This window comes from Podarcis erhardii (assembly GCF_964252035.2).
Source record: "Podarcis erhardii genome assembly, chromosome: 16".
In the NCBI taxonomy this organism is placed as follows: Eukaryota; Metazoa; Chordata; class Lepidosauria; order Squamata; family Lacertidae; genus Podarcis; species Podarcis erhardii.
The window spans coordinates 26,725,696-26,751,583 of NC_138514.1; the positions used below are offsets into that span (position 1 = coordinate 26,725,696).

At 45.6% G+C, this 25,888-nt stretch overlaps 1 protein-coding gene and 1 long non-coding RNA gene across 5 annotated transcripts; one reads left to right on the top strand and one right to left on the bottom strand.

Annotated features, from left to right (window-relative positions):
• Positions 1–1,228: 1,228 nt before the first annotated feature.
• MMP28 (matrix metallopeptidase 28) lies at positions 1,229–25,822 on the top strand. 4 transcript variants are annotated; one of them, XM_081843537.1, is made up of 8 exons: positions 1,236–1,759; positions 8,159–8,235; positions 10,151–10,338; positions 17,495–17,716; positions 19,182–19,427; positions 20,890–21,039; positions 22,804–22,971; positions 25,349–25,822. In XM_081843537.1, the coding sequence occupies exons 1-8, from the start codon at positions 1,652–1,654 to the stop codon at positions 25,744–25,746; spliced, it is 1,557 nt and encodes a 518-aa protein (XP_081699663.1). In that variant the 5' UTR covers positions 1,236–1,651; the 3' UTR covers positions 25,747–25,822. The 4 variants fall into 4 exon arrangements, with proteins under 4 accessions (XP_081699665.1, XP_081699663.1, XP_081699664.1 ...); XM_081843538.1 differs by lacking the exon at positions 1,236–1,759 and adding an exon at positions 1,958–2,011; XM_081843540.1 differs by lacking the exon at positions 1,236–1,759 and adding an exon at positions 7,205–7,576.
• Positions 8,748–13,704, bottom strand: LOC309331467. Its single transcript, XR_014151869.1, has 2 exons — positions 13,387–13,704; positions 8,748–9,055 (listed from the first exon to the last, which is right to left on the bottom strand). It is a non-coding gene; the product is annotated as an uncharacterized lncRNA (long non-coding RNA).
• Positions 25,823–25,888: the final 66 nt, after the last annotated feature.

Sequence of the window (25,888 nt, forward strand, 5' to 3'; positions counted from 1 at the left end):
ACAAGACTTTCTCTTTTGTGGTGTAATAATAATAATAAATAATTATTTTAAACACCTTTTAAAAAAGTAAAAAGTGCACACTCAAAAATGCATACCCATCCAATTATTATTATTATTATTATTATTATTATTATTATTATTATTTACACTAGTCTTCATTTCAACTCAAATAAGACACTGAAGATTGAAGACATCAAAAGAAACAAAAAGGATCAAAATATTTCAATGGCTACTAGCCACAATGGTTCTTCTCTGCCTCCACAGCTGGAGGAAGCAATGCTTCAGAATACCAGTTCTTGGAAACTATATAAATGTAATTGAAATTGCCTTCGGAACTCCCTGCCCTTACATATCCGAAAGGTGCTGTCTCTATGGGCTCCCTCCGGAGCTTGTGGACTCTCCTCCCTTGGAGGTTTTAAACAGAGGCTGGATGGCCCATCTGTCACGGATGCTGCATTGCAGGGGTTGGACTAGATGACCCTTCAAACTCTACAATCCTATGATTCCATTGTCTTTTGACTCCTACAGAAGACTTTCCTTTTTCAACAAGCCTTTTAAGGGGGCTTTTGTGAAATTTCACTCTGTATCTGAATGGGGTTGTGTGTGTATGAGAAATGGTTTTGTTTTGTTATGTGAAATCATTTATACGTGAAATCATATATGTTGTTGTTGTTGTTTAGTCGTTTAGTCGTGTCCGACTCTTCGTGACCCCATGGACCAGAGCACACCAGGCACTCCTGTCTTCCACTGCCTCCCGCAGTTTGGTCAAACTCATGCTGGTAACCTCGAAAACACTGTCCAACCATCTTGTCCTCTGTCGCCCCCTTCTCCTTGTGCCCTCCATCTTTCCCAACATCAGGGTCTTCTCCAGGGAGTCTTCTCTTCTCATGAGGTGGCCAAAGTATTGGAGCCTCAGCTTCACAATCTGTCCTTCCAGTGAGCACTCAGGGCTGATTTCCTTCAGAATGGAGAGGTTTGATCTTCTTGCAGTCCGTGGGACTCTCAAGAGTCTCCTCCAGCACCATAATTCAAAAGCATCAATTCTTCGGCGATCAGCCTTCTTTATGGTCCAGCTCTCACTTCCATACATCACTACTGGGAAAACGATAGCTTTAACTATACGAACCTTTGTTCGCAAGGTGATGTCTCTACTTCTCAAGATGCTGTCTATATACCGTATACATGAAATGGCTTAATGTTTATTAATATGTTAATATTGTTAATACCGTTAATCATTAATATATATTAGAGCGAGAAAGAGAAAATATATGTTAATATCGTTTTGATCGTTGTCCTTTTTTATCGCTAGCACACTTCGAGGCGTTTCATTAGAATCACAACGTACGGGCGTTGGCTACCCCTGTTGGATTTCTGCCTGCCGCGCAAAAAGACGCCGAGTGGGGAAGGGGAGGGGCCGCTTCAAGCGGTCCAGCCTAAGGGAAAGGGGGAAGCCTCGCCGAGGTTGCGTTTCTGTGTGTCTGTGCGAGGGCAGGAGCTGCTCAGCCCGCCAGCTGCCTGCCTGCCTGCCTGCCTGCCTGCCTTCCTGCCTTCCTGCCGTCTCCTCTGGGCGTGCTCAGCCGGCGCCGCCGGATGGGAGGGAGAGAAGGAGGCTGAGCGGAGCTCCGGAGAGCAGCTCTCATCCGGCTGGGCGATGGCCGCAGCCCCGATCCTGGCTCTCCTGCTTCTGTCGCGGCTCTACTCCCGAGGAGACAGCGCGGGGCTCGGCCGGGCGGGGGCTGAGAGCCAGCAGGAGGCGGAGGTGAGGCTCCCAAGAGGGGGTTAATGCCCAGATTTCTTCCCAAGAAAGAGGTGCTCATGAACTCTTCTGGCTAACTGGATGCAAATAAGTTTCTGTTTTTAAAACCCGGGCTTACTCAATTTTGTGTGTGTGTGTGTGTGTGTGTGTGTGAGAGAGAGAGAGAGAGAGAGAGAGAGAGAGAGAGAACCCTCTCCAACTTTCAGAAACACCAGCATGTGGAGAAATATTACCTTCCTGGGCACCTTCAGACTGGTGGGTTTTTATTTTATTTTAATGTGGGTGTTTCCTGCAATGATTATGGCACGACAGCAGGGCATCCTTGGTAGGTTTGTTCTGCTTTAGCTTGTGCCGAGATGCGTCCCCAACGCTGTCATGCTATTGCTGTCTGGAAGGTAGGGCTGGAAGAGACCCCCAGCCTAAAATCCCAGAGAGCCTCTGCCAGTCAATGTAGACAGTACTGAGCTAGATGAATCAACGATCTGACTCGGTCTCCTATGTTCCCAGAATTCAAAGGGATGTGTGTCTGTTCTTAATTACCTACCCTTCTCCCTAATGTTCCAGGGCAACAAATTAAAACACATTTTTAAAAAACCTGTTTAAAGCAATTTACAATTACAGAAATAAGCAGGGCTCTAAAAATATACCCCTTAAGTATCAAAAGACAGGGTAAAAAAACGTGTATTCAGCATTCTCCAGAAGCTGGAGCATCTCTGCTGTGGGAGTGAGTTCCATAGTTTCTCAACTGTGTGAAGAAGTCCTTCCTTTTATCTGTTCCGAAACTTCCGACTTCATTGGATGCCCATGAGTTCTAGTGTTATCAGAGGGAGGAATTTTTTTCTCTGTCCACATTCTCCATGCCCATATATCATTTTATAAACTTTTTTCGTGCAATCTCTTACTCGTCTATTCTCTAAACTAAGAAGTCCCAAACCATGCAACCCTTCACCATAGGGGAGTCACTCCACCCTTCTTCATCAACAACATCCTTTTTGAGGTGTCCAAATGCAGTCTCACCATAGATATGTATAACGGTATTATGATACAGTGGTACCTCGGGTTAAGAACTTAATTCATTCTGGAGGTCCGTTCTTAACCTGAAACTGTTCTTAACCTGAGGTACCATTTTAGCTAATGGGGCCTCCCGCTGCTGCAGTGTGATTTCTGTTCTCAACCTGAAGCAAAGTTCTTAACCCAAGGTACTATTTCTGGGTTAGCAGAGTCTGTAACCTGAAGCGTCTGTAACCCGAGGTACCACTGTATTGGCAGTTTTATTTTGACCCTCGTGGCCCCTTCCAGCTCTACAGTCCTATGTTTTTCATTTCATTTCCTAATGATGGAGTTTGCCTTTTTCGTAGCAACCGCACATTGCATTGACATCTCCATTGAGCTATCCACTACAACCCCAAAGTCTTGTTCCTGGTCCATCACCTCTTGTTCACACCCTGTGAGTCTATGTGTGAAATTAAGATTGCCTACTCCCAAACAATTTAGCATCATCAGCAAACATCGCCACTTCACTGCTCACTCCCAACTCTACAGAAGATCCCTTATAAACATGCTAAAAAGCACACAATACATCTGCGCTCAATACATCTCTTTCTTTACATGCCTTCCTGGCCTGTGGCTTTCTGAGCACAGCCTCTGGCCCACACCATCTGGAGAGCTTTCTTTTGTCTGTATTCAACCCATCCTCCATTATGCTAAACAAGGATCTGAGAGGCAGTGGGCTATGGAAAGGTCTCCTGTTTGTTTCCTGCCTTATGGAATATTCTATAGAAAAGGGCATTTCCTCCTTTGCAGGCTTGGAGGGAGAACAGGATGGGGGAAGAGAGGCTGTTTGGAGTCTTAAGAAAGGCTGTTTGCTATGGCCTCAGGATTGAGGGCAGAGCCTTGAAAGCTGTCATCTATCTGATCTATCAATTTTATCTATCTATCTATCATCTATCTATCTATCTATCTATCTATCTATCTATCTATCTATCTCTAAGCTGGATGCCTTCATCTAATCAAGTTAAGGTTGCGCTGCTGATATCTGGAGAGCTTGTAACCAGAATTAGGCTCTGCCTGGGGGAAGAGGAGGAGGTGAACAAATGTCTTCTAACTCAGCACTGGTGTGCAAAAAGGAAGAGAAAAACCTACATCATAGTGTCGGTGTGAGAACAAAACGGGGGCAGAAGGACAGTGCGTACCACTTTGTGTTTATTTTATACTTGCTTTTCTTAGCATACTGAATGCATTTTCCCCCAGTGTCCCCCAAATTTCATGATCGCTGAAGTACATCCCACCTGACCCCTGAATTAAAATTGGGGGCACAACTTCACTGTCACACCTGAAATAAGCTGTATGTTTTTAGCATGCAAAGGTAGAAATCTCATGTTCCTTTTCAAGCACTTTAACGACAAACATCACTGCAGTCCACCAGTTATGCTTTTCATCATCATCATCATCATGTCACCTCCAGCTATTTTGGGAGAAGACATTTCCTGACCTGCTTAGCTTAGGAGTTCATACAGAACGCCCTCCTGTGATTAGACAGGCTGCTTCCAGATTTTGCCATTTTGGGGTGGGATTCAGTTGCACTGCATGGCATTTATATCCCATATTTTCTCCAAGAAGCTCAAGGTGGCATACATGTTTCTCCTCTCTTCACATTCGACCCCCACAACTGTGGTAATTGTACTTTACAGAGTTGTGCAGAAGTTGCCCTGGGTCGTTTGACCCTTTTTAAATAGTTCTCTTTTCTCCTAGAAAAACCAGGCAACACTTGCTTTTCAAAGTTTAAAAACAACATATGGCTTTTACTGCTGTGCTTGCTCTGGTCAGATTGAATGTACAAGAGAGGTAGCTGATACTTGTGTTACTGAAATATATTTTACACAAATTTGTGTCTGAGACTGACTGATATTTACAGACTGACTCTGAGGACAGGTAGCAGAGTACACAACACACTGCTTTCACTGTTAAAACTCTCACACAGTTGATAACTGAACTAAGGGGTGAAATGCCTCAGTATATATGACATCACAAGATTCTATGATATAGCATTAACCCTTTGCATAACATTTTGGATGCACCATTCCCACAACAACAACCCTGTGAAATAATTTGGACTGAGAGGCAGGGACTGGCTCAAGGTCACCCAGTGAGCTTCCATGTGACTGTGTGGGAATTTGAACCCTGAACTCTCCCAGGTCCTAGTGTGACACTCTAACCACTACACCACACTGCCTCTCATTCACATGCTGGCAAATTCAATTTCTCCAATTAAATTCAGACATATTTTTTTATCACACATTCATGATGATTTGTGCTCATGGTGCTTTTGGGGCAGCCACACATGATTCTGCTTTCAGTACTGTTTGTTCCTGCAAAGGTTTCATTTCCGGTCAGTGCGAACGCAGTAACTTCCTGCTGAAATTCTGTAACTCTTTCATATTACAAATGTTATGGTTAATTTTTGTCCTGCTTTTGTTGCACTATAACCCTTCTGGACAGCAACAATGTGGTAGTGTTGGGGAAGCATTGCAGAACAAGGTGAAGCAGAATATATCCAGAATACAGTGGTACCTCGGGTTACAAACACTTCAGGTTACAGACTCTGCTAACCCGGAAGTAGTACCTCGGGTTAAGAACTTTACTTCAGGATGAGAACAGAAATTGTGCGGCAGCGGCGTGGCGGCAGCAGGAGGCCCCATTAGCTAAAGTGGTACCTCAGATTAAGAACAGTTTCAGGTTAAGAATGGACTTCCGGAACGAATTAAGGTACCACTGTACCAGAGGTATATGCAGAAAATACCCTCTCTTACCAGGCTGGAACTCATGGGCAGCCAATGAAGCTGAAAGTTGGAAGATTCAGGACAGATAAAAGTGCTTCCTCATGTTAAACTATGGAACTCACTCCTGCGGCAGCCAGTGATGTCCACCCACTTGGATGGCTTTAACGGAGAATTAGGCAAATTCATGGAGAAGAAGACTATGTTCTGCCTCCACAGTTGGAGGCAGCAATACTCCTGAATACCAGTTGCTGGCAACCACAAAAGGTGGCTTCTCATAGGGACCTAGTGGCCACAGTGAAAACAAGATGCTAGACTTGATCCAGCAGGATCGCCTTAAGTTCTTACATGCAAAAACTTGCCATTCGCAAGGGGCCCAAGGTTGATTTGGCGCTTTTGCAAACAAAAAGAGTAAAATAAGCACCAAGTAGAGTCTAACCTAGAGGAGTTTCATCAATGTCCCTAGCACTGCTGAAACAGGGGAAAGGCATGTCAGTCTCACCTTTGTCTTTTTGGTGGGTTTAAGTCAACCTTCCCTAGCCAGCACCTTCCAGAGGTTTTGGACTACAACTCCCACCAGCCCCAGCTGGCGTTGATGGGATTTGTAGTCCATAACAGCAAGAGGGTTGGGCCCCTGGCTGGGAAAGGCTCGTTTAAGTATTTCTGAGTGGTCCAGCATTAGTGAAATTGACACATACCCTCCAACATGCCTGGGAGGAAAACAGGGATATGAGTCTTTTGGGGCCACGCTCCCAGGCGAATCATGTGACTTGCATGAGAGCACGGCACCCAAAAGCCTGCATCTTTCAGGGCCACGATCTCGCAGGAGCCAAGCAGGACATTCCAGGAGCCCATCAGAAGCCGAGATGGCTTCTGTAATTTTCAGGATGTCCCGCTTAAAATGGGCTGGTTGAGGGGTATGTATGTTGGCAAGGTTTCTCCCCAATGTTGACTGCTTCACAAAAGGTGAAAATTGGAGGGTGGGGCAGTGGGAAGACCTGACATCTTGGAGATATTCTCTGCTGTGGAAAGGGAGAAAAAATCTTACCATACACTCCTATACAGGAAGAGAGAGAGAGGACTGATCCACACAATATGATTAAAGCTTCTACACACTCATCCTAATGAATCTTGGGAAATGTAGTTGTTAAGGGTGCTGGCAATTGTAATTCTGTTGCAGGGAAACTACTATTCCCAGGATTCCTCGAGGAGATGTTCTTTAAATGTGCATTGAAGGTGCTTAAAATGTATGTTTGAGACGTACCAGTTCCTTCACCAGGGGATTTAAAGATACAGATACTTAGGATTTTGTTATGCCATCTCCACTTTACCTGATGAAGGACCTGATAGGGCTGAAATGTGTAGGATTATAAACTTTTGGATATGAAACCGTTTCTCTCTCTATTAATCTCTTTTTAGAAGATAGCCTTGAAGATTTCTAATGCAGAAAGACTGGAAATCTAAGTCTAATGTTAAACAATAGTATGAAATTTTGTTACTTTTTATTAGATTTTTTGTGATTAGATTTTTTGTAATTGTAAGCTTTTAAAATTGTTTTTAATATTGTGTCTTAGATTGTAACCCATCATGGCACTTTAGGCCGAAGGGCAGGTAATAAATTAAAACAACAACAACAATTCCCACCCCCTCATTTTGCCTGGATTTCCCTTTTGCTGCAAGGAACAGCAGCAAAAAAATGAAAATAAAACAAAGACCCTCCTGTCTCCCCTCCATCCCCCTTGCCCCAGGTCTGCTGTCCCAGGTATGTGGCATCTCACATCTAGCAGGCCTTGGGGCGGAGGGTCTCTGATGACTGCCTGGCTCTCCAGAGAAATGGAAAAATTTATGGCTTCTGCTTTTTTGTTCCATGGGGTGGTGTTTATGTCCGGAATCTGGGCTGATAAGGGGAAGGGAGAACAGAGCCGGCACACAAACTCACTCTGGAATGAAGAGGCTAGGCTCAGCCGGACTGAATGGACTGTAAACAAAAGCTCGGGTTTTTTTGCAGTTCGGAAGGGGAGCCGCTTCTTGGCAGGAGTAAAAGGTGCACAAAGAGAAACTGAAGTGACATCAAGATCCACCACCATGCCCCCGAAAAGTGCTTGGAAGCTTTAGCTGTTCCAGAATGCTGCGTCCAGGCTGCTGACGGTCCAGTTACAGGGAGCATGTTACTACCCTGTGAAAAGCAGCTTGTTGCTGGTTTAATTTTTCTGAATGTTTTAATTTGTTTTTTTTTCTAAAAATGTCCTTGTTTTCTTCTATTTGTAAATCACTTTGATGTTTCTTACAATCAAGCCGTGTATGAATTTATAATAATACAATACAATACAATATAATACAGGCTTCCTCAACCTCAGCCCTCCAGATGTTTTGAGACTACAATTCCCATCATCCCTGACCACTGGTCCTGCTAGCTAGGGATCATGGGAGTTGTAGGCCAAAAACATCTGGAGGGCCAAGGTTGAGGAAGCCTGATTAATATAATATAATATAATATAATATAATATAATATAATATAATAACATTTACTGCATAATCTCTGGGCAGTAGGATCCTCTGCGCATAAGGTCAACATTTTCTGACAATCTTGATCTAATTTTTAATCCCCCTCTCCTTTTGATTTTAGAAGTTCCTTAGAAAATATGGCTACTTTGGGTCCGTGCACCGAGGGTTGGATCCAGCTGAATTCTCAGAGGCCATTAGGTAAGTGTGACGGCTGTCCTGTGGCTGCCACCATTCTCAATCTGGCCTTGTCCCAAGTTTGTCAATGTGGCGTGGAGCATGCAGAGACAGACCCTTCCTCCTTCTTCCATTTTACTTATATGTCCAGGGCTAGCCAATGAGGTGCCCACCAAAAGTTGTGGACTACAAGGCCCATTGTCCCTGGCCATTGACCATGCTGACTGGGGCTGATGGGAGTCAAACAACATTAGGAGGCCTACAGGTTCCTGCACTGCGGCACCCAATGATGTTGCAAGGTCTGAGGGCACGAGGGCACCAACTCGCCTATGAGTTCTAGTGTTATGCAAGAGAGGAGCTTTTCCCCATGAGCATTCTGGAGTTTTATACTTGTTTAGCTATTGGGATGCATTAGCATTCATGTGTCATCAGTGGGGGAGCATTGCTGAACGACCAATAAAGCAGAATAAATCCACCACTAGGGCACTGTTATTGCAGAACACGCCCACAATAAAACGCCTATCTGGAGGGGTCCATAAATTAACACGTGTGCATTTTATTAAAGCGTCGTCTCCCTGCTTGCTCTCTCTCAAGACGCGGAGTGAGTGGGCTGCCTCGGGAGGACAGCGCCAGGCAGATTCTGAAAGCCTGCATGTTAATATTACTTCAAGTGCTTTAAGACATTCTTCTTTAAGACAGCTGCGTTGGAATCGCAGCTCCCCCAACTCTCAAGCCTAGCCCATAAAATCCATCCCGTTCTGTTCAGCCTTGCTGCTCTCTCTCTCACTCGAAGCACAGAGTGAGGCCTCTGCTCTGTCGTTTTCCCTTGTATGGGCCTAGCCTCCTGTGGAGGACAAGATCTGTACAAACGTTGCAATTCGGGCCCGGCTGGAAGATTCCAGAAATGCCATTGCTGCATTCTGGACTCCAGCCATCTTCAAACACTCCTTCTAAGAATTTATTATTATTATTATTATTTAAATTTTCTCCCTCCGCCCTTATCCCACTGTCGCCGCCAAAGCCCACTATTGAAAGTACTTCCCTGTTCAAAAAACAAATGCCATAAAGTTACATTGCGTGTTTCAATCCTATGAGGCCACTGCTTTGTGGCAGGGTGAAGGGGACAGTGAGGTATAGTGGTTAGAGTCCTGATTCAGCCATGAAGCTCAGCTGGGTGACCCTGGGGGCCAGTCCCTGCCTCTCAGCCTAACCTACCTCACAGGGTTGTTGTGAGGGTGAATTGGGGAAAGGGAGAAACATGTGCACACCACCTTGAGCTGACTGGAAGAAAAGGTGTGATATAAATGTAATAAATAAACAAATTTTGCACCCAGGCTGCCAAGCAGCCAAGAACCTGGGACCTTTTGCATTCAGAGAGTCGCCTCTGTTACTATAACTCTTCCCAAAAACATTAGGCAAGATTTTAGTCCTCATGGATGTGAATAAAGGGCTAGTTCAAATGGGAATTAGGGAAGCTGTCTTATCCAGAGTCAGACCACAGGTTCATCCAGCTCAGGATTGTTCACGCTGACTGGCCAGCTGCCCACCAGGAGTTCAGACAGGAGTCCCTCCCAGTCCTCCCTGGAGATGCCATTGGTTATTGAACCCCGCGCCGTCTGCATGCAAAGGAGATTCTGTACTGCTGAGCTACGGCCTATCCTTCAAGGTACAGCCCTCAGTTCCTCAGGGGAATTTATGGCCTCTTGCATCCCAGGTGAGAATCAGACATAGGCCACATACAACCCATACATTTAAAGCACATAGCTTCTTCCCCCAAAGAATCATGGGAACTGTAGTTTGTGATGCCTGCTGGGATTGGAGTTTGGTGAGGAGAAAGCTACTGTGCCCAGGACTCTGCTTTAAGTATATGTTGTGGATCTCAACCTAGAGACCTAGACCAACGAGCATCATCTGCCAACCAAGTCCTCCTCTCTTGCAGGGAATTCCAGTGGGTGTACCACCTTCCCCTCAGCGGTGCCCTTGACGCCTCCACCATCCGCCACATGAGCCTCCCCCGATGCGGCGTGAATGACCTAGACAGCCGATCCGCATGGAAGGACCGGGTGGATTCGATGCTTTCAGGAAGGGCGGTCAGAAGGAGGCGCCGGAAACGGTTCTCTCATCAGAGTAAGTCTTTCTGGGGCTTTCCTCTGCCGTTGTTTTAAAGCAGCACTTTCCCCCTCTCAGTGCCCCAATTTTTTTGCCCCCGTTCCACAGCCTCCGGTGTGGTGCAGCCTGGCTTCTCTTTTGCTCCCCTATCCCACCCCGACTTCATGCAAATCCAGGATTGTGATGCAGCACTGCAAATCCTCTAATGGTGAACTGCATGATGACAGCCTTACATTCATATGTACATAGGAAGATAGTGAAAAGGTCCCACTGGTGGCCAATGTCACCAGACTTCACTGTCCCTCCTATGGGACCAGGAGTATTCAGTGGCTGAGTGTGCTTGACTGTGTTAGGCTGCAGGGTCAGAGCCATTGCAGCCGTCTGGAGAAGGGCTGTGACTCAGTGAAGGGCATCTGCTTTGCATGCAGAAGGTTCAGTCCCGGACAGCATCTCCAAGCAGGGCTGGGATTATTTTGTGCGTGAGAAACCTGGCGATCTGCAACCATTCAGTGCAGACAATGCTAAGCTGGATGGACCAGTAGTCTGATTCACTCGAAGGCAGTGGTTCCCAACCTTTTTTTGGCCATGCCCCACCTAAGCATCTCTTAAATCCTGATGCCCCCATCCCTGTGACATATAATTCTTATTATTCAGAAAGTGAACTCCTATTCACGTGGTAAAAGGTAAAGGTAAAGGTCCCCTGACAGTTAAGTCCAGTCGCAAATGACTCTGGGGTTGTGGCACTCATCTCGCTTTACTGGCCGAGGGAGCCGGCGTTTGTCTGCAGACAATTTTTCCGGGTTATGTGGCCAGCATGACTGAGCCACTTCTGGCGAAACCAGAGCAGCGCATGGAAACGCCATTTACCTTCCCGGTGAAGTGGTACCTATTTATCTACTTGCACTTTAACGTGCTTATGAACAGCTAGGTTGGCAGGAGCTGGGACCGAGCAACAGGAGCTCATTCCGTTGTGGGGATTTGAACCGCCGACCTTCTGATTGGCAAGTCCTAGGCTCAATGGTTTAGAAAGCCTAAAAAGCCATTGACTGGTCTAAACAAGCTTCCAAATTGCCCCCCTTAAAAATCAAATTGCCCCATGTTGTTGTTTTTTAAAATAATTTTTATTAGGTTTTTACATTTTATAAAGACACACACACACAAAAAGACAAAGACAAAACATGTACAATTTCATACCCTTACTTTCTTTACCCCCTTTCCCTGACTTCCCCCCACCCCCTCTTCGTACATCCCAATTTCGATAATTAGTTCAGCAAGTTCTTGTCTCTCATCCTTAACATATTATTATTATTTTTAAACTTAGCTCTTTTTACTTGTCCACATTTAACTTATCCAATTCTCTTATAAACATTAAATCCTTTTTCTAAGGTCGACCTAACTTCCCTTCCACGAATTTCTCCCTTTATATATTAATTAATTATATGTCATAGTGGCCAAATACAAAAATCATGAAATTTTGAAATTCTGTTCTCCCCTCCCTCCCTACCCCAGTTTCCATCCCTTCCCAAGCAAGTGTCCACAAAAACAGTTCCTAGTCCGGATTCCTCACATCCGAGGCCTTCAAATCTCTGTCAGTCTCTCTCTGCCGATTTTGTTGGTAACCCTTTTTGTTGGTCCTCAGGTCTCGAAGGAGTTCTGTCACAGTCACATCAGATTTTCTTTCATCCAAAATGCTTAAAAGCAGTTGCTGCAAAAGGTCAGCTGATCTCCCATACTCGAATAGGAAGTCCCGTATTCCAAATACTCCAGGGACTTCCTCCTTATCTTTCTCATCTTTCGCAGATTTGTAATCCAAAGATCTTCTTCTTAATTTTCTGACAATATAGGCCTCTGATTGGTATTTTTCACCTTTACTTTCTCCCCTCCTTCTTTCCTCTCCACCAGTTCCAAAAATGTCTCTTCTGGTTCAGCTGCAGATTTTTTATCAGTCAAATCCTTTATGCATTCAGCAGAGTTGTTTGTTTTAGAATTCAAGGTCATAAGTTCTTTGTTCATAGCCGTACTCTGCTCTTGCAAGATTCCCACAAGAAAAAACATTTTTTCTATCTCTGCCAGTAATTTTCCCTCTGCAGCCATTGTAATGTCTCTAGTTCCCCCTAGGGGGATTCCAATTGCTTGATAGTCCTTTTCCAACAATCCGTTACTTTGTTGTTTATAACTACTTTGTTTCCAACCACCTCAATTCAAATGTAACACCTTTAGTTCAGAGAGTTATTAAGTAATAAAGTTCTTAACTTTAACCGCCCGTTTGACAGCTCCTTTGACAGCTGTCAAACTCCTTATTCTTTTTCCTCCGGCTCACGCACAGGACGCTCCCGGGTTCGGGGGGGGGGTTTACACAAAAACTTCCAAAGTTCCTCACTTTCTCTCCAGCACAAAGACTTCTTCTATCAAATTCATGGAAATGTCTTTTATCTGACACCAAAAAGACAATAATCTCTCCACCTTAGTTCTCCGATCCTTGCTTTAGATCGTTTGTAGGTAGGGGGATGCAGACTTCCCTTTAGCACATCCCCCGGTCGTGCCGAATTCAGAAGTAAAAATTTTAAAATCCAAATTCCATTCTACTCACGGGTTGTTTGTTTTCCAGTCCGAATTTTGGGGAAAAAGTCAGCGCTCTCCGGCCATGGCTCGTGGCTTCGCTCCACTGAAGTAGCGGTCTACTCACAGCACCACGCCGCTCCCCGTATCCTCTCCGTAGCCTTTAAAAAGGCTCTTCGTGGGTCGGGGAAGGCGCTTAAAGGTGCCCGCCGAGTCACCAAGTCCGCAGGCTTCCGCGCCTGCGGTTTCTAAGGGTCCCCGCGTCGCCGGCGCGGTAAGACCCGTCTTCAGCAGAGCCGAATCCGCCATTAGCCGATCGCGCTAACCCGGAAGTCCAAATTGCCCCATGTTGGGAACCACGGCTCTAAGGCAACTTGCTGTGGTCTCTACAGACTCTCAGTTAGAGCAGCTGCTTACCCACTGCCAAAAATTAAGAACTGCATCACTCCCAGAAAGACGTCAACCAGGTTTGCATCACATATTGCTAGATTTTTATACAGTACTTACAGATGCAGAATTAGAAGTGATGACTATCATTTAAATAGAAATGCACCTCATAACAGTGGAAGATAATGACCAGGAGAGCTGTGTGTCTGCACAGTTTGCTGTCCAGGCACTGTTGATTGGTGACTTCAAGACCCTGGATACTCTCCCTTGGTCACTCCTGGAGCTTCCTGCCCCCCAGCTGAGCAGTTTAAGGAAGCCTCCCTGCCCCTCCAGCTTGTGTGAGCCAGAATGGTGTGGGGGCTTGCTCAGCTGGAGGGCTGGGCAATGTCTCTCGCTTAAGGTGGGAAGAAAGAAGTAGCCAAGATACATTCCAGACAGCATGATATAACAGTATATCACGATTTTAGCTGCTGATATACAGTGGTACCTTGGGTTACATACGCTACAGGTTACATACGCTTCAGGTTACAGACTCCGCTAACCCAGAATTAGTGCTTTAGGTTAAGAACTTTGCTTCAGGATAAGAACAGAAATCGCGTGGTGGCAGCAGCAGGCCCCATTAGCTAAAGTGGTGCTTCAGATTAAGAACAGTTTCAGGTTAAGAACGGACCTCCAGAACGAATTAAGTACTTAACCTGAGGTAACACTGTATCACGTTGTTGAAAAGCAGATATCACCCAGCCCTGTTGTCAAGCAGGACACCTTGCCATGCTAATCCTTGCTAAGCGTGGCAGGTGGGAAAGAATGGCCTGGGGAGACCATCTTAAAGACCAGGCAGGCTCATCAGTCTTCTGGGCATTCTGGTTCTTCTGAACCATTTAGGATGTCATAGTTCACAGCCAGCACTTTGCACCATGAAAGCCGCAGGCAGGATCTTGCTTTTAGGAGCAGTTAAAGTAAGCTCTGAACAATATTCTTGTGCATTGCAAAAATCCAGGTGCTGGGACTGGACTTTCCCCGTTTACCAGATCCCCTGCCTGGAGATCTTTCCTAGACAGCCGAATGAGCAGCTGTGCTTTAGGCCAGCTGTGGGAAATGTAAAATGGGGAGATTAGGCAATTGCTCTAGGAGGCCTCAAACTGTGCCTGGCAAGGCAGCATCTGTTCCCGATGGCGGGGGAAGAAAAAGCCAGGACTCTGCGGCCCAATTTGCCTCTGTGTTGTTTTCACATGTCTGTCCTTTCTGACATGAAGCAGACCACTCTGTTGGCACGACTCCCGCATTCTCGCGCCCTTCGGCAATTAAGCCTAACTATATGTCGGCGGGATAGCAACAACTTGGGTGACTGACAGCTTAGCACTTAATGCGAAAGAATGTAAGAAGACTCCTGCAGTTGGATCAAGACCAAAAGTCCAGCACTCTGGTCTCCCGGTGGCCAACCACGTGCCCCAATGGGCAGGGAGAGTCTGATGGGTGTTTGTTTTGATTCAGGAATAAACAGCAGGTTTTCCAGGGGGGACACAAGAAAAACATCTTGGATCCTCACCTAGAAATCACAGGACAAACAGAAGAGTTTTGCACCAGAAGGACCCTCTGGACCAGACCCATCTTAGCTCCATCTTACTTCTTCACTGCCCTCCAACTTGCTCCTGCAAAGAAACACACCTGGGATTGGATTGGCATTTAGAAATATGTGTATCTTCCCTCTGGGAACATGACTACAGCTTGAATCCATTCCAGGGATCCTCGAGGGCAGCGCTCAGATGTTTGAGTCATGTTTCAAGAACGGAATTTAATCACTGCAATTGCTTTGGGGGGAGTTAAAACAGGTTTGCACCACGCCCAGGGTTAGGTGTGATTTTTCAGCCCTGCTGCAGGTTGCAATGGGAGATGGGAGATTGGGGGGGGGGGCACACAGAAAGTCAGGAGCCACCACAATTGTTTGCTAGCCTGCATTAGTCATTTGAGGCTGGGGGCGGGGAGGACAAGTTTATGTTTACCATTTTATAAGTATTCCTGCCCAGTCACCTAGAGACATTTTTTAATCGCCTCAGGAGAGTGCCTGATTACATGTCTTGACAAGAATCAGGCTTTTGACAGGCACTGTGTCCAAGGGAATATTCTGAAAATCTTGATATTAAGTTTATCAGCATGGAGTTTTTATTCCTTCCCAGAAAGTAAAATTCTATGATTCTCAGTAAGAAGAGAGTTATTTGTTTACTGGTTCTGTTAAAAAGACAAGCAGTCTTTGCATATTATTATATGCATGTGCACTGTAACTAGCACATAAACAGATAAATGATAATATTATTTAATTCCCTTCCAGCCCCAATCAGAGGTATTCTAGGCTCCCTTGACATCTGCCTCAATAGTTCTTGTGAGCTCATTGTTTATCCTGTGTCCTAGCAGGAAGCCAGCCCTCCCCCCAACAGAGAGGAAACCTTTTTGTAAGAGCAAAACAAATTCCTTCCAGTAGCACCTTAAAGACCAACTAAGTCAGTTCTTGGTATGAGCTTTCGTGTGCATGCACACTTCTTCAGATACACTGAAACAGAAGTTTCCAGACCATTCTATATAGTGAGAAGGTGGGGAGGGGTATTACTCAGAAGGGTGGTGGGAATGGGTGATTGGCAGATAGCTGTGATGAGCCTGTTGACGACTCTTAATGACTGCAATAGGTCTTACAGGAAAAAGCAAGGGGTGAAAAGGTGAAAGATGGCTTTGTCATGTATAATGAGATAAGAATCCAAGGTCTTTGTTCAGACCAGGTTTCTCCATTGTTTTGAGTTTGGTGATAAGTTGTAATTCAGCAGCTTCTCTTTCCAGTCTATTTCTGAAATTCCTTTGTAGTAAAACAGCTACTTTGAGATCTTGTATAGAATGTCCTGGGAGATTGAAATGTTCCCCTACTGGTTTCTCTGTCTTGTGATTCCTGATGTCCGATTTATGTCCGTTTATTCTTTGGCGTAAGGTCTGGCCTGTTTGTCCAATATAGAGAGCTGAAGGACACTGTTGGCATTTTATGGCATACACAATGTTAGACGATGAGCAATTAAATAGTCCCGAGATGGTATGTGTGATGTTGTTGGGGCCAGTAATGGTGTTGTCCGGGTGTATGTGGCAGCAAAGTTGGCATCTGGGTTTATTGCAGGCTCTGGTGCCAGTGTCCGTGTTAGGTCTGGTTGTAGTATTATTGTGGGTTAGGAGTTGTTTAAGACTGGGTGGCTGTCTGTAGGCAATGAAAGGTCTTCCTCCCAGAGCTTGAGAAAGAGAACTGTCATTGTCCAGGAGAGGTTGTAGATCTCTGATGATGCGTTGTACTGTTTTAACTTGGGAGCTGTATGTGATGACTAGAGGTGTTCTGTTATTTTCTTTTTTGGGTCTGTCTTGCAGCAAGTTCTCTCTGGGTATCAGTCTGGCTCTGTTGATCTGTTGTCTAACTTCATCTGTTGGGTATTTTAGTTCTAAAAAGGTTTGCTGTAGATCTCTTAGGTGAGAGTCTCTGTCTGTAGAATTGGAACAGATGCGGCTGTAACGTAGTGCCTGGCTATATACAATGGACTGTTTGGTATGTTTGGGATGGTAGCTAGAGGCATGTAGATATGTTGTTGTAAGAGGTTTTCAAACTAAAAGAAAATTTTCTTGTCTCTTTGTCTGGAGTTAGGAGGGGAGAGAAGTCTTGTTCAGTTAACGTTTAAAAGGGAACCTACCTGATTTTGCCATTTCCAAAACAACACGCAAACTGAAACACAGCCGTGCACACTCTTCCGAATTTTGCAGTGCAGTTCTGCAGCTCAATAATGGGTAGGGGAAAATGCAGATCTTAGGGTACAAGGTGTATAAAAATGCAGATATTAGTAAAAACAATGCTCAAAAATTCATTAGATCAGGCAAAATTGTCTTGCAGAAATGTGTGTGTTAGGATACATTGAATACAAAATTGTGTATATTGGGAGGGATTTGCACTAAAATACTGGTGGATTTTCATGAGGACTTCAAAGGAGCCTTAGGAAGAACTTTGTGACAGTAAGAGCTGTTTGACAGTGGAGCGAACTCCCTTGGAAGGCATTGAACTCTCCTTCGTAGGAGATTTTAAAGCAGAGCTTGGATGGCCACGTCTCAGGCATTCTTGAGCTGTGATTCCTGCATTGCAGGGGGTTGGATGAGATGACCCTTTGAGTACCTTCCGACTCCTCCGATCTATGATTCTGTCTCTTCCTTTTCATAGGTGGCAAATGGTACAAGCGACACCTGACTTACCGGGTGGTGAACTGGCCCCGGTACTTACCTGAGCTTCAGGTGCGCCAAGCAGTGAAAGCAGCCTTTGAGCTCTGGAGCAATGTCTCCTCTTTGGTTTTCTGGGAGGCTGCGGGGGATCCCGCCGACATCCGCCTGACCTTCTTCCACGGGGACCACAACGATGGTGTGGACAATGCCTTTGATGGACCAGGTACTCCTGTCCTCCCTTTGTAAGCCCTTGGAAAAGGGATGGCAAAGCCCTGGCTTGCCAGATGTTGCCAGGCTCCTAACGTCCATAACCCTTTGTTGCTGGCCAGGCTGGCTGATGCTGGTAGGAGCTGGGAGTCCCACAACACCCAGAGGGCTACAAGTCTCCCACCCATGCCTTGTGGAAGGGCAATGGCCCAATAGTGGAATTGTCCCACATTCAATCCCTGATAGCATCTCCAGGTACAGTCGTACCTTGGAAGTCGAAGAGCTTAGTTTCCAAACGTTTTGGCTCCCAAACATCACAAACCTGGAAGTGAGTGTTCCGGTTTGTGAACTATTTTTAGAAGCCGAATATCTGATGGGGCTTCTGTGGCTTCCTGCAGCCAATCAGAAGCCACGTTCTGGTTTTCGAACGTTTTGGAAGGCAAACAGATTTCCAGAACGGATTCCGTTTGACTTCCAAGGCATGACTGTACTTCCAAGTGTTTTGCCGTTCATCAGCAGGAAGGTTTGGTTTGGGGCTTTGGTGAAATGGGTATTTTACAGTGTCTAGGACAGTTAACCAGATTTCCAAATATGCCTCTGGACCCCCCAAAAAAGGTTAGGGACCCCTGATCGTTTATTTTACAGTTGTACTGTTTGAGTGCTCAAAAACAACAGCGCACAAACAAGTCAAAAAAGAAATGAACTGTGCATGAATAAAAGAAACAGAAAGCTCAATTCACTTTTACAGGGATCATAATAAAATAGATTCCTATAAGGGATATTTTGGATGTAAGAGTCACAGGTTGATAAAGTAGCCTCACCACAGAGAGGCATGTGAAGTGCAGTGTGCTAGTTTTATTTACAAAGCATATTGACGGAGATGATACAACATCAACATGGTCTTGTTTTGAAATCTCTGTTAGAACCCTCTGTGGTGGACTCCCCTTCACTGGAAGTTTTTGAGCAGTGGCTGTATGGCCGTACATCGGGGATTCTTCAGCTGTGATTCCTACATTGCAGCGGGTTGGACTAGATGACCCTTGGGGTCCCTTCCGATCCTAAAATTCTTTGATCCCATTAAATGCTCAGACAAGGCAATCCCCCACACCCTTCCAAGCCACCCATGCCTAGAGGGACCCAATGCAAACTTCCTGTGTTTAGCAATTTTGAGTCTGACTGCAGCTTCTTGTGAGGAAGAGGAGGATTTGAGTCGATTTCATTGGCCAGGAAAACTACCACAGGGACCGGGGTTTGAGATTGCTTCACTTTTTAAGCATGATTTTTGGCATGATTAGTTTAATCCGTGCCTTGCATTGTCCCTGTGGAAAATGAAGGCTGGTTTACGAGTATTTTTGATAAACAGAAGGAATCCTTCGGTCTCCATGAAGACGAGTCCCAGAAAAGAGGACTCCTGTCTTTTAATGTGTGGATGAGACCGCTGTGCTTGGGAAGTCTAATGGCGTCTCCTCTCTCACCCCCAGGGGGTGCCCTGGCACATGCCTTCTTCCCCCGCCGGGGCGAGGCTCACTTTGACAACGACGAGAGGTGGTCGCTGGACAGCGGGAAGGGGCGCAACCTCTTTGTGGTGGTGGCGCATGAGATCGGCCACACTCTGGGCCTGGAGCACTCCCCTGTGCGCAGTGCCCTCATGTCCCCTTACTACAAGAAGCTGGGCAAGGATTTTGTCCTGAACTGGGATGACATCCTGTCCGTCCAGAACTTATACGGTAAGTGTGGTTCGCTTGTGATTTATTGTTATTTTATTGTCTTTAAATCTCACCTCTTCATCCAAGGAGCTCAAGGTGGCGTACATAATTCTCTCCCCTCATTTAATCCCCACGACAAGCCTGAGAGGTCGACCAGGTCATAGCCAGTGAACTTTATGGTCAAGTGGGGGATTTGAACCCTGGTCTCTACCAGGTCCTAGTCTCTCACACTAACCACTACACCCCATTGGCTCTCACCACTACCACATCCTGTTTTCTTAAGGAGGAGGAACACAGATCCATGGTTTCTCAAGTGGGATGATGCTGAACTGCGGTAAACTAGAGATTGTTTGACAGTCGCACCAATTGCCCTGGACGGTGGTGGGTTCTCGGCACAAAACTGTATGGATATACGTATATAATTTTCCACACCTTTGTTAGGGGTTTTTAAGCAGAGGCTGGATGATCACCTAGCAGGGAAATTGCAGCAAATAGAAATTGCAGTAAATAGGTGGTTGGAAAGGATGAGCTTTGAGGTCCTTTCCAACTGTGTGAATCATATGAATGGGGATAGGATCTGGCAGTATTTGTGTCTCTCAGGCCACCTTCATCCTATACATTTAAAGCACCATGAAACCACTTCAAACAGTCATGGCTTCTCCTAAAGAATTCTGGGAGCTGTAGTTTCTTCAGGGTGTTGAGAGTTGTTAGGAGACTCCATTATTCCCCTCCCAGAGCTACAATTCCCAGAGTACCCTGTGAACAATTAAACCACCCTGGGAGTTGTAGCTGGGCGAGGGGAAAAGGGGCAGCCAAATAACTCTCAGCACTCTTAGCAAACTTCTCATGATTCTTTGGGAAAACCCATGTGATACTGTAGTGCTGTAAACGTACGGTGGGCGGGGGTGTCCTCAGTTTCTAATTTTTCCATTCTTATGTTCATTTCCACAACATTTTGCAGATTTTCTTTTAAAGTCCTCATGAAAAAGCACCAGCATTTTAGTGCAAAATTTCTGCTAACACTCACATTCTTGTATGCAATTTTGCCTAATATAGTGCATTTTTATGTTGCTTTAATATATACATTTTTGTATACATTACTAAGAATCATAGAATCAATGAATTGTGGAATTCAAAGGGACCCCAAGGGTCATCTACCGCAAACCCCTGCAATGCAGGAATCACAGCAGCTTAGCTGAGAAACTGCATTGCAGAATTCAGAAGAGTGTGGATTATGAAGAATGACAGTGTTTCTTATGCAACTTTGCCTGACTCACCCTCAGCCTTAAGTCCGGGACAGGTTGCACAGCTAAATACCACATATTTGCATGGACCCAGATTTTAAAATTTTATTTCTAGCCTGGCGGTACACTGCTTCTGAGCATGGAAGTTTGACATAGGCAGTGTCCATGAGCCCTTTCCAAGAATAGACACTCAAGCCCAGTGACTGTTTTGATGGGACCTTGTGATTTCTTTTTGGCAGGCAAGCCTCCCCGGGGGTCTGTGGTCCAGCTCCCAGGAAAATTATTTGCTCACTTCCAGGACTGGAGCCAGGATCTTGAAGGCACTGAGCACCAGGGCGGTGACCGCAGTTCTCATTACTGCTGGTCATTCTTTGATGCCATAACCATGGGTAAGAAGAGATAGTGCATCAGCTGGAGAATGGGTGCAGAGTGGTGGCCAAAGGGCCAAGCTTAGACAGTAAAATTCCTGTGGAGGCTGTCCTACTGCATTAGGCACAGCCTTTCAGAGTTGTTTTGATTGGATTAAATACTTTGATTTTTCATTTCTTTTCACCTATGGTAGAATGACCTTTCTGGAGTTTGTGTGTCATCATTATCATCATGACAATTTATTATTTATAGCCTGCCCTTCTGGCTGGATTTCTCCAGCCACTCTGGGTGTCTTATTTTGTACCCCACCCTGCTGCCTAAGAAAGATGGTTTTTAAATGCTTAGATAAAAAAGTGTAAATGAATAAAGCTGCTTAACAGGTTCTTCAGCAGACCGTGATCCTAACCCCACTTACTGGGGAGTAATCCCCATATGTTCAATAGGGCATATTTCTGGTTAAACATGGTTAGGACTGTGCTGTAAGAAACTTTGCACAGACTGCTTTCTGGGGCATTTTTCTAAGGGAAGCCAAATTCCAATGGAACTTGAGCTACACAAATTATCCCTAAACAGAGTTGTATGTATGTTGTGTCAGGAGAAGGGCGCTATAAATTTTGTTTCCCTGCATCAGTTTTTCTGTGGAAAACTGCACGGGAAGTGTGTGGTTTTTTTATCCCAGTATTTTCCATTGGTTGGGATGAAAACATTCCCCAAACAGAGGACTCTGTTGGGAATTTCTGGGGGATAATTTATGCCCTGTTCTGTTTTTAGAAAGAGAGCACTATAACCACTTCAGTCTTCTTCCCAGGATCCATTTGTGTTGGAGTTTCTGTCACACGTTTCATAATCTTTTTCTACCTAGAAAACAACAAAACCAACCTATAAGGATAACAGGCATGTTTGCTACCATGCAGGTGGCAATATCCAGGAAGGATTATGTTTACTTGTGGGTAAAATCTGCAATTGAAAGTGCACTTGGGGTAGATTCTACTCTCACAACATGATCCACTGGGGCAGATTCTGGGGGTGTGGGGGGTATTTTCAGAATTCCAGACAGTTCCCTGCCCCCCCCATCAGCCCAAGTAAATTGCTCAATCCCCTAGCAGTTCTGGTCGCCTCATCTCAAAACGGATATCTAAAGCTTCAGAAAATGGCAACCGAACTGATCAAGGGAATGTCACGACTCCCATGTGAAGAAAGGTTACAGCATTTGGAATTTTTTTAGTTTAGAGAAAATGTGAGTAAGAGAACAATAGAAGTTCATACAATTGTGAGAAGGTGGACAGAGAAACGTTTTCCTCCCTCTGTCCAAGTATGAAAAGTTGTGGACACCCCACGAAGCTGAATGCTGGAAGATTCAGGACATATAAAAGGAAGTCCTTCTTCATAATTAAACTATGGAACTCACTCCCTCAGGGGGGCAGTGATGGTTTTAAAAAGACGATTGAACAAAGTCATGGAGGATAAATCTATGGGCAGCTATTAGCCAAGATGCTTGTGCTCTTGACCCCACAGCCGGAGGCAGCAGTGCTTCTGAATACCAGTTGCTGGAAACCCCAGGAGGGGAGAGGCCTCTTGGGCTCAGGTCCTGCTTGTCGGCTTCCCACAACCATCTGGTTGGCAACTGCAAGAAGAAGATGCTGGACTAGATGGGCCAATGGCCTGATCCAGCTGGCTCTTCTTATGTTGATATATTCCTGCAGGAACCCTAAGTACCTGGGTTTCTGATCTCTCGCTCAAAGACACAAGACCCTCTCACACACCTTCTCTTTATTTTTCAACAGACCTGGAAGACAATCTCTATATATTCAAAGGCGGTCATTACTGGATTGTATCCAAAGGAGGTAACGCTACTGGTCCAGACTTGCTCCGAGCCACGTGGCCGGGGCTCCCGTCCACCATTGATGCTGCAGCCTTCTCTGAGGAAGATGGGAAGTTCTATTTCTTCAAAGGTAGCTTGACTGGAGTTGTCTGTGAGGTGGGGAGTCTGCAGTACAGATCTTAACATCGTCCTGGCACTTCCCAATGATCTTAGGGAAGATCCTCTCTTTGTAAGCCTCCATCTTCCCATCTGTGATTTGGACGTAAAAGCAGGGCCCTGCCTTTCGAGAACATGCTAATGATTATCAAGATACCAGAGAAGTTACCAGACAGGCACTCAAGGGGGAGGAGGGGCAAAGTAGGGTTGGTGAAGGTGTGGCCTCTGGAGAATCCTGAGGGCCAGAAAGAAAGACCTAGAGTCACACATTTGGCCTCTGAGCCCAAGGTCCGCCAGTGCTTCCCAGTTAGCTTAGTACTGTTTACTTTTTCAAAAGCCAAGACATGGAGCCCCTACTTTTGACAATTTTGATATCTCTGTGGTAGTTTTTGTTATGTGAATGGTACCACGGACCCACTGGGTAAGTTATGTAGACCCCCCCAGGGTCTGCAGACCACAGGTTGGGAACCACAGATCTAGAGAGCTCACAGCTGAGATTCAAATCAAGGACTATTGTTTCCAAGTTCAAGTAATCTTACCCTACTGGGCTATATGAATTTAAGCTGGGAGCCCTGTTGCTCCAAGACTCTAGTCATACACCTGCTTACTCAAAATCAAATTCTCTTTGAATGCCTGAGAATTGGCTTCCCATTAAATTAAATGTGTTTTAGATTTGCGTTGTTAGTTCATAAGGTAAACCCTGCTGCCATCTCCTGGCTGTTAGCTGAGGTGCAGTCAGGAATTCAAGTATCCAGGACTTAATGAACTTTTATGGGGAGTGCGGCTTAGATAGCTATGTGTATTATGTCATTTGTGAAGCATACAATTAACATCTCTCTCTCTCTCTCTCTCTCTCTCTCTCTCTCTCTCTCTCACACACACACACACACATTACCTGCATTCCATACTTCTACATTCCTGCTAAACCAAAACCTTTTTTTAAAAAAACCTCAGTTTGTCTACCTTGGGGGGGGGGAGGAAATAAGTCCTCTGAGCACGTACAGTTTCACATTTTATGTCTACAGGAATAAAAGCAGGCTTTGCTTCGTGCTGCCCTGATGGCGTAAGCACACTTAGAAATGTCCCTTTCTGTTGCAGAAAGAGATGTCCTGTTTTTTTAAGTCAAAAGAATAAAAGCAGCACCTGTAACCTTGTACATACCTGGCCAGCCATTGCTAACTAGGAAATGCTTTTATTGAAATCAGAAAGAAGGTGGGGTATAGTAAATGGTGTCAATACTTGCCGGGCTTGATGTTGACACTGAACCAGTTTCCTGCTCTCCCCGTCACCTGACACAGCTCATGGAATGAACAAAGTTCTTCAGAATAGCCCAAAGATCTCTGACCTTCCCTAAATTCAGTTCCCAGAATTGCCAGGTGAACTGATTGTGAATTAAGTTCATTTTGGGGCAGAACTTTGAATGATTTTTAGTACATCTTTAAGTTCATTCTCTCTCTCTCTCTCTCTCTCTCATCTCTAGGCCAGTGGCTCCTAAAGTATGTGGCACTGCCCTGGGCAGCGGTGGGATTTCCCAGAGGGGGCTAAGAGGCAATTGGATTTTGAATAAATGTGCAATTAATGGTTACTCTTTTGAAATTTATTGTGTTATGGTCTTCCTTAGTGGGTCATGCAAACCGCTATTTGGAATAATGCTTTTTAAAGTGTAGGATGAGGCACCCTGGGGGGCTGAGTTTATGGAACCGAGGGGGTGGTGGCCCAAAAAAGTTTGGGAGACACTGCTTTAGACTCTTTGGACTCTTTTAAACTTAAAGATCACAAGTCTTGGGGAACATAAATTAAACCATAAATTAAACGTGTGTGTGTGTGTGTGTTTAGACATTTTCTTAGTCTCCAAAAGTATGTCTTTATACTTCAGCACAGCAGCACTGGAGGGATAGCTCAGGTGGTAGGGCATAAGGCTCTTAATCTCAGGGTTGTGGGTTTGAGCCCCACATTGGGCAAAAGATCCCTGCATTGCAGGCGGCTGGACTAGATGACCCCTCCTTCCAACTCCACAATTCTATGATTCTAGCTTCTTGGACTCCAGCTACCATTGGCCATGCTGGCTGTTGGGGCTGATGAGACCTGGAGTCCAGCACCACGTCTGGAGGGCCACAGCTAGAACCCAGTCCTGCCTAATTTAAAAGAACCATAGAATTATAGAGGTTGAAGTGAGCCCAAGGGAATTGCAGGAATCGCAGCTAAAGAATCCCTGGCAGATGGCCATCCAAGATGTGTTTGAGTACCTCTCCCATGAAGGATAGGCCACCACCTTCCGTTCCACTGTTGAACTTTTCTTACCGCCAGGAAGTTCTGCCTTGCCTCACCCTGCTCTCTGTCTCCCCTTGCAGGTGGCCGATGCTGGCGCTACAAAGGCTCTTCCCTGGACGCCGGCTTCCCCCAGAAGTGCAGCAGCATGGGGGACCTCCCCCGACACCCCGACACAGCGCTCTATTTCCAGCCCCTCCACCATCTGGTTCTTTTCAAAGGTCCCAAATATTACATGGTGAGCGGAGAGTCCCTCCAAGTGGAGCCGTACTACCCCAGGAGCCTGAAAGACTGGGGAGGGGTGCCTGCCATGGCGAACGGTGCTCTCACGCGTCCCGACGGCTTCGTTTACTTCTTCCGAAACGACCAGTTCTGGAAATTCAACCCAGATACGCTGAGGGTGGTGGAAAGTGGGAAATGGGCCTCCCAGCTAGGGTGGCTGGGTTGCCAGGATGCGGCCCTCAACCAGGCGGTGGTCTGAGCTTCTGCAGAAATTTCAACGGCTTTCATAACAAACTTCCCAAAGTCCAGAACTCGGTTCAGCGTTTGAGGGTCGGATGCTTCTGGCAGAAGGGGGATAAGAAATACTCTCCAGTGACAACATGTCATTTGGCTGCTCCTCT